This window comes from Siniperca chuatsi, linkage group LG10, assembly GCF_020085105.1.
Source record: "Siniperca chuatsi isolate FFG_IHB_CAS linkage group LG10, ASM2008510v1, whole genome shotgun sequence".
Taxonomy (NCBI): Eukaryota; Metazoa; Chordata; class Actinopteri; order Centrarchiformes; family Sinipercidae; genus Siniperca; species Siniperca chuatsi.
The window spans coordinates 12525884-12534772 of NC_058051.1; the positions used below are offsets into that span (position 1 = coordinate 12525884).

Consider the following 8889-nt stretch of genomic DNA (forward strand, 5'->3'; position numbering starts at 1 on the left):
GAAATAAAAGAGTGTTTTAGCAACAGGACATTTTGGTCTAGAGAGTACATTTGCAGCTTATTGTCCTTCTTGGTGTCACAAAAGGTTCCAACTCCTGACCTTTGGACACAAGCTTCACCAAGTTTTAATATTTGTGATGATGAATCTGTTCGGTGGAACAAAGACATGAGACAGGTTTTTCAATGTGTATTTTTTTTAAAGCATTGTACAGTGCTTAATGACATATGGGTGGCATCATCTTTAATCTGGAAATGCTGCATCATTACTGGTAGGATTTAATAGTTGTTACCCACTATGACCAAACTGAAATGCCAGAAATAATCCAAACCACAAACAGGCAGTACTAAAGATATTAGGGCCGTATTACATGGCTGCAAGGCATCATCTGTCTGCAGGATGTCCCATTTATAAAAGCGTGAACTGTACAGCAACTTAATCAATTTGTTGCAGTCCTTGACAGTACGAACATAATGTAAATGCACTTAACAATGACCAGAGCCAAGGCCCCGACAAGAACATGTAGGCATTTATTATTCTTCATTGTGGCTACTGCGCTACAAATATCTAGCACAAAAAGTAAGCCTTCACATTGTAATAACGAATTAATCTCTTTTAAAATCCCTAAATAAAATACTTAAACTGGCGATGAAATATTTCTAGAGGCATTCATGAATTAACTGCATCAAAATAACAACAGATAAATAAAACCTAATTAGTATTCACAAATCCATTTAGGATAATCCTTTTAAAAAACATCTGTCATGCAAACTCAACATGCAGGGAACATGCATAACAAGTTATGACCAGAAAAGGGCATTTTGGGACACAATTATTCATTGGCATTGTTGAGCATGAAAATATGGCCTGTTACCTTTTGGTAGCACAATGGTTTAAAGAAATCAGCTAAATCCTGTTCACAAGATACAACAGTATGTGGTTAATGAACCGATGCAAAGCTTTGTTTACATGTATTTCATTTTGTAAGCCAACCATTATTCCCACTGCAGAGTTTAATGCAGCTGAGTGCAAATGTGTGCCTAAAACGAATGCAAGTTCCAGGACCCTTTAAGGTAACTGACAAACAAACATTTAAACATGGATTACAAGTTCCTGTTGCATAAAACATCTGTTTAACATACAAGAACATTTTAGCTATAGTAGCTAATGCAGTTCTCCAAGTGGTACATCAGCTCCCTATTCTGAGCAGTGACATAATTTAGGCCAATGTAAACATGGAGAGCACAACATAGGCCTAAAAAGAGAGGAAGGTCACAACATGTAATTATTATTTCCACTGAACAAGATGGTGTAGTCCCTCATTCGTCCAGGAGTGTTCCATCATAGAAAAGGTTTAGGTCGTAGTCATCTGGACACTGTTTTTAGATGTTTCGGCTCCCTTCCGGATGGGAGCCGAAACATCTTGTTTCTGAAAACAGTGTCCAGATGACTACGACCTAAACCTTTTCTACGATTCCACTGAACAAGTTTCATGGATGCTGAAAAGTGTATTACAGCTGTTATTTTCCACAAGTAACACAGCTGAGCCCAGAGCTTTTCAGTATAGCACTGCATATCCTGGAAGAGTTTCCCTATCAGTAACATTTATTACAATAATCATGTGACATGACCGTTAAACTCAACGCATCAGCTATTTCATTCCACAAAGCTACACTATGGCCATATGATCTGAATAACACAATTCTTCATTTCAGACCATATTAATGTAGCAAATATGGAACATATTCTTGGCTGATGTATTACGGTTTCACTGCTTTCTGGGTGGCCTTTTTTTGCTGCATAACAAAGCACATCTTTAACCCTGAAATAATGACCCTGATGTTTGCATTCTTCTACCAAAATCTAAACATCACATTAGTTTGACACATTAGTCTGTCAGTCAGCGGTTAAACAAGGAGCATGAGAGACAAGTAGCTCAATCTAGATATAGTACAGAGGTGATAAATTGATGCTGTGCTGTGTCCTTTCTCTCCAACTTATGTCACATGGGCATACACTCCTGAGGGCCCACGTGGATATGGCAGATCTGCAAGCAGCTCCTTGAAGGAAAGGGACTGGGAGTGCAAAAACAAAAGAGTTGACAGTCCATGCAGTGCTGTGCATCATTTACCTACAGTAGGCTGACCACTTGTCTGTAACACCAACTTAAGGAGGTGTGGACATCTCATGGGCTCAACTTACACACAGAGATTGGTTGCACATTACACTGAAGTGGAGCGACATCTTCCCTTAGACAGTGCAGTGTAACACAGACACATGGGTTGAATTTGGAGAAACTGTGGATTTTAGAAGCCAATCTTGCCACGGGTCATGGAGTAGCCCAACTTAGCCTCATTGTTGATGAAAGACATGATGCCCAGATAGGTTTCGATAAGCAGGGGTCTCTCCAGGATCAGGACACCGTTAGCCCGACCTGGGATGGGGTGCTCCTTATGGGCTTTCTTTACTGCCTGCACCAGCTGGGTCCTAAAGTTGTCCAACTTGGCAAGTAAAAGAAAAAGAACATGAAAGCAGAACACCCCTCCAAAAACATCTAATCAATGATGGTTGTTTTTTTACATAGTATACAATTTATATCTAAAACTATAAAACACTCAGCGACTAGAATGAAAACATCTCCTGGAGCTGCTCTCAAGTGTGAAATAATGGATCTGATTGAGACTTTACAGCTAAAATGTACTTGCTCCATTTATTACATGTAGCAATGCTAATGGCTCTGAATGAGAAAATGCCATCATATCCCCAGAAAATACCCCCAGGTACTGTTGTTGCCTTGCCAAAAAGAAGTAAACATCTTTGAAAATAACTGTTCATACACAAAGTCATGACTACTATGTTTAAAGTTATATGAATAGCTTTCTCTCAAGGGATGAATTTCTTTTTTAAAGCAGCAATCAGTCTATTGTTTTCAGTTGGACTGTGACTGAGCTGTGTTTGCTGCCTATTGTGCATGAATGAACTGCGGCACCAGTGGTCACCATTGTTTGTCTTGTGAAATAAGCAGATGGCCAACACAAAAACAAATGTTTAAGTACCTTACATTTCAAGCTATAAATCCTCAGATGTTTTCAAAATGTCAAATAATCCATTAGATGAATTACTCAAAATGCATTTTTAGCCTTAGTTAATTAAATTATACCAGATGCCAGATTATACCTGGCAGAGGGAGGCCACCTTCTCATCAGCGTGGGCCATGGGGTGCTCTGTGAAGGTGGCGTAGGGCATGTCTGTGGACCAGGGGTTCCAGCGGTTTAAGAACGAGGCCCGAGGACGTTTGTCCCACTGGACACGAATCCCATAGCCTTCTCTCCTGTAAGGTAACACAACAGGGTAAGAGCAGTGTGACTTTTAAGGATCAGCCAGCTACATGGGCCAGCAGAATACCAAAGCACCACCAAGCTGAACCACGTATGTTTAGAGAGAAAGCCCATTTTTGAATCAGAATTCATACAGAGGCTATTTTTTAAATCTCTTCCAATTCTAAAATAACTAATACTACCAACAATACAGATCTTGTTAAAGAGAACAGTTATAACTAAACAACAACAAAATCATAGCTGCAATATTAAATGATTACTTGTGCCAGGCAGGAGTGGAGTCCTATTCTTAGTAGCTGGCATTAATATACTTAGAGTAAATACTATTTTGCTGTTGGCGTACTTGTTCAGGGATTTGGGTGGGAACTCAAACTCGCCCACTGAGATGGTATCTACAGCATTGAGAGAGATCCTGACGACCTGCTGACACAACAGGTTGATGAAGTCGTACTTGCACACCAGCAGTGACCTGCACACACAACAAAAGATTCAAAAGAGTCAAATCGTGTGTCAACAGATAATGTCAGGTGTCATATGGTATGTGGTATATTTCCTCAAATATATGAGTCAACAAAATACTGTTTGACTTACCTATCAGTTATAAGCACAAGTCTCTCCCTCTCATTGTTCCAGTGGTCAACTCTGTAGAAATAGACAAATATGCCAGTTACTTTTTGACAGTTATAAAGCACAATATGAAACCTGGTCTAAAACATTGGTCATTTACTGAGTTGTGTGGTTAAATAAAAGTTAAATATATACAACTACAAGATGAGGAGGAGAAAGTATAAAATCTTTGCCACCCATTTGTTATCATGTGACATGTATACATGTGGATGAGCAACTAGAGTGGAAAAAAAAGATCCTAAAAAACAAACCATTCACTGTTACAAACATTTAGTCTGTAGCCTTAATGAATGTCCAGCTGATGTGTCTGTATGTGTATACTTGTTTGTACAATAAACCCTGCAGTGCACACAGCAGCTCATCTAAACAGTTGCCTCATATTTCAGGGTGATGATAAACCAGTCACATGCTGCTGGGATACTCACTCAGCTAGCAGCCAGACGCTGAGCACCTCTCCATCCTCAGAAGGGAGTGCCACAGTCCTGATGTCGCTCACAGCCTGCTCAATGGTACCTGGCTGAGATCAGCATCACACAACCGTCAATCACCAGCATCATCTCAGAAAGACCAGCGTCCCATTCCTCCCTGTGATGTGCTGGTGTAGCTTTGACAATGCACTGCAATGCACTGCTACTTAAGCGTGGTAAATCAGTGGTCGTGTTTATTTACCACAAGTACTTTTAAGAGCATGAGTGTGTTGAAGGGGGTTATTTTGAAGGGACATACGCATATAGTCTAATTAAAAACAAATCGGCCTTGATGCCGATTAACGCAAGCTGTTATCTATTATGGAGCAACTTACCCGGAACACGAAATAGTCCTTCACTTTCGCTTGGATTGTGGGGTTATGCACATGAAAAGGCGTCAGCGTTTGTAACGGGGGGCAGCAGGCCACTGAGGCTCCGTGTCCGAGGCTTCGTCCGGCCTCCGGCGGCGTGAAGGCAACCTCGACTCCCTCCTCTGTTTCTGCAGTGTGGAGAATCGCAGCGCCAGGACTCTCCGGCTCCATTGTGTCGTTCAACTGAAGCATGGTGCAACAAACGCTGTTCGGGGAGCTTCCCCAGGTGTTAAATTAGAAAATGTCCTTTCAACGATGCAGACTCAGCCATTGCGCACGAATAATGTTTTGATTGTAAAGGCTACGAGGAAGTAGTGCCCTCTTGCTTCACTTCCCCCCTTTAATTTCCCTCCTCTTAAAGGAACATAATGTTTTTTAACCTAGCTAATTACATAGACAGGTGTTTAGAGTGGGTGGGCCCACTTTTCATAATTATCAGTTCTATGATGACTAAACAGACGGGAATCGGGTGTCAATTTTATTTTTAATTTATTGGCCACTTTAAACTTTAAGACAGAAGGGTTATTTAATAATAGTTTACTTGTAATCTAAATTCTAGCATTTGGATGATAGACTGATAAATAATCCTTGAAGACTCTACCCATGTATATTTGATTTCCCATGAGGTGAGAGAAGAGGCATATAAGAAAATTCATTAAGTCTAGGCAAGTATTGGTTGAAGTAGTTGACTGAAATTTAAGATGTTAAGAGTGTTATTCTGCATCTTAGTAATAAGACTAATAATAATAATAGTAGTAGCGGTTGTCGAGCAGAAACAGCAGATGCCTTGCAATCAGAGATCCAGATTCTACAGCTCCGGAGGTAGAAGTGCCTGCTGAAGCAACAGAAGGAGAGAGGAGAGAGACGAGAAAGCACAAAACTACGGGAGAGAGAAGATGTAGATGTCAGTAGCATGCATTAATGGGATAAGAATGCATACAGATGGAGAGGGAGAGGAAGAGAGAGGTGCATCATGGGAAGTCTCCTGGCAGTCTAGGCCTAAAGCACCATAACTAAGGGATGGTTCAGAACTCACCTGAGCCAGCCCTAACTATAAACTTTATTAAAGAGGAAAGTCTTAAGTCTACTCTTACTCTATGCTGTTGTGTTTTGGACTTCAGGGCGACCGTAGCACTATTTTATGGTCAAGTCTATTGTTGCAGTTGTGCACTTTAACTAAAGCATGGTGTGTCATGTAAGCTGCATTAATATTATTATTATGGTATATTGAGGCTAAGGTTGGTGAGGAAATTAGTATCTGCTTGCTTTGGTTCCCTCCTTGTCTAATTGTTTAGGTTTAGTGCAAAATGGTGTCTAGAAAGAAGTTCTTACTCGATTGAGTAAGATTCTGAGGGGTTGGCACAAATATTACAATTTTAGGGATAATTTCCAGTATTATTCTGAGGGAGAAATAGTCATGGTGCAAAATAAGGCCAAGATGCGTGGAGTGTGTCCACAACTGCAGAGGCGGTATAAGGGTCCATTTAGAGTGACTGATAGGGTGACAGATATGCTTTATAGGCTTGTACAGGGAGGCTAAGGGAGTGTTCATTTCAACCAAGTCAAATCCTTTACTTCTTCTTTGGCAATGTCATCAACTCCAGCTTCAGGTTACGGTGGTGATGAATAGACAAATCCACTAAATGGGGTCCAGTTTGGTGCCAGTTGCCACTATTGCCAGCCCAGCTGGGATGCCCCTGCAGAAGGGAGGACACCACCAGAATGTTGGGCTGGCTGGATTCCTGCCTTGGAGGATGGAAGAACCGAGAGGGCCCCACTAAGAGACCCATCTGCCTCTAAACCAGCCTCTCCTTATCAGGATGTGACTGTATCCTGTCTGGGGCAACAGGAAGACCAATCTCCAGTGTGAATGAGCATAGGACTCACCGATGACTAAGCAAAACTCTGGATCAGAGACAAAAGACAAAGCAGATGGTGCATTTGTGGTTGGAGCATCTTCCTGCTGCAGCTCGGCACTCTTTTGTCTTTTTAGGGCTGTCGTCAACAGAGACAGCTAGATGAGGGGGTTAGTTTTTTCCAGTGTTAGGACTGCAGGACTGAAGTTATTGTACTTGGCCCCAAACACCTCCGAGACATATTATCTAAAGACAGAGTTGCTCTAGATGGCATTGCCCTGGCCTCCAGCACCACCGTAAGGAACCTCAGAGTTATCTTTGATCAGTATTTATCCTTTAACTCCCACATGTAACAAACATCAAGGACTGCCTTCTTTCACCTATGCAACATTGCAAGAATCAAGCACATCCTGTCTGAAAATGATGCCGAAAACTAGTGCATGCATTTGTTACTTCTCGGTTTGACTATTGAAATTCCTTATTATCAGGCTGCCCCGAATAAGTCCCCATAAGAGTCTCCAGTTGATCCAGAATGCTGCTGTGCGTGTACCGACAAGAACTAGGAAAAGAGATCATATTTCTCCAATATTAGCTTCTCTGCACTGGCTCCCTGTAAAATCCAGAATAGAATTTAAAAGGCAGACGCCATCTCCACATTTAAGAGTAGGCTTAAGACTTTCCTCTTTGATAAAAGCTTATAGTTAGGGCTGGCTTGGGTGAGTCCTGAACCATTCCTTAGTTATGCTGCCATAGGCCTAGACTGCCGGGAGATCTAACTACAGGGACCCTAGGCAGGACATTCAAATTTTTTGTTTTCACTTTAAGTGCTTGTTCAGTGTTACTTTGACTGATAAATTGCAATGCCTCCAGTTTAGAGGGTGAGAGCATGCCATGTTCGAGTGGTGTGCCTTAAGCTAGCAGTCTAGCCCTGTGTGTAGTGGATTTCATAACTTAATGGAAGTTTTGTAGAGTCCTGGCAGGATGTGACGTGTCATCCTTTGTTTGTAACCCTGCTTCCTTTTTTATGAATTGTGTCTACATTTGCTCACTACTTGTTTACCATTTAGTGATTTGTACTACTGTATCTGTGGTTCTACTGTGTTCTGTATTTAAAGGCTCTGACTTCAGTGGCAGTGTTTTCCTGCTAGATAAGATTCAAACCCACATTATAACAATATCTAACTGCCCACCACTGTATTCCATAAAACTTGTCATTGTTTTTAGCCGTGAGGAAATTTTAACAAGGATCTTTTTTTACATCAAATTCAATATTACAATCAGAACAAAAAGACAGACACTTAGTTTCCAACTAGGAAGTATACTATTAGTAATCTAAATGTCAATAAAACAAACAATTCATCAGTATAAGAATTTTCTAACCAGACATTTAATGTTGATGCTGGCCGATGTGATCAGTGTGTCTCAGCTCAGTGACTGTAGGTCTGAGTAGCCTTCAGCCACTTTTTCAAACTAGATTTAAAATGTTTATGAATGCCACACTCTCTGATACTCAGTGGTAAACAATTCCACATCCCGGCTACCCAAACTGAAAATGAGTTTTGACCAAACTTTGTGGACTGAAATTTAACATAACAGTCCCCTCTAGTGGAGGCTCTTGTTAACCTTGAGCCAGCACTACAGATTGTGAATGATCTTATATAATGAACCAACATTAGTTGAATCCATTAGTCAAAAGATGATGCTTTTTAACTATAGTGCAATGGTGATGAGAGTTGGGTTTTTTATCCTTACTTTCAGTGCTTGCTTAGAGATTATGCATTGATGTACTATTTGTCTGAGACCAGGCTGTAACACAGTGTGATCCATTCTCAGTTGAGAAGCTCTACACTTTGTCACATTATGACTTTATGTCTTAGCACTTGTCTTTGGTTTTGGGAGATACTTGTTAATGTCAGTTAGGAAAAATGAAGCTGTGGTGAAGATCACATAAACTGCACACATAACTGCTGTTGCTGCCTGCCAGTGGATGTTTTTGTAACATTGTGTTGTTGCTCTTCAAAAGCCAGACTTTGTTACCATGTTGGATTTATTGAGGAAGCAAAGAGAGGAAAAATGTTCTTTATTACTCATCTAACAAGGGTTTCTGGTAAGTCTTGGCTTATCTCAGCCAATTAACAACCTGAGGGAGGGCACTATGACAATGCCATTAATGTTAGAACAGGTAGGGATGATAATTTTTTGTTTGATCAAATGTTGATCAATGTTTACAATC

At 40.8% G+C, this 8889-nt stretch overlaps 1 protein-coding gene across 1 annotated transcript; it reads right to left on the reverse strand.

Annotated features, from left to right (window-relative positions):
• Positions 1-173: 173 nt before the first annotated feature.
• Positions 174-5157, reverse strand: tprg1l (tumor protein p63 regulated 1-like). The gene is made up of 6 exons (XM_044210521.1): positions 4765-5157; positions 4388-4479; positions 3927-3977; positions 3679-3804; positions 3175-3328; positions 174-2498 (listed from the first exon to the last, which is right to left on the reverse strand). Exons 1-6 carry the CDS (start codon positions 4990-4992, stop codon positions 2304-2306), a joined length of 846 nt encoding a protein of 281 aa, XP_044066456.1. The 5' UTR covers positions 4993-5157; the 3' UTR covers positions 174-2303.
• Between the last annotated feature and the right edge of the window lie 3732 nt (positions 5158-8889).

Excerpts from the sequence above, each read along its gene's own strand:
- tprg1l (XM_044210521.1), bottom strand. The coding sequence starts at position 4,992 with ATGCTTCAGTTGAACGACACAATGGAGCCGGAGAGTCCTGGCGCTGCG. Across the intron at positions 3,329-3,678 it reads CCACCCAAATCCCTGAACAA|GAGAGAAGGCTATGGGATTC; the intron begins GTACGCCAACAG and ends GTTACCTTACAG. Across the intron at positions 2,499-3,174 it reads AGGTGGCCTCCCTCTGCCAG|TTGGACAACTTTAGGACCCA; the intron begins GTATAATCTGGC and ends TTACTTGCCAAG.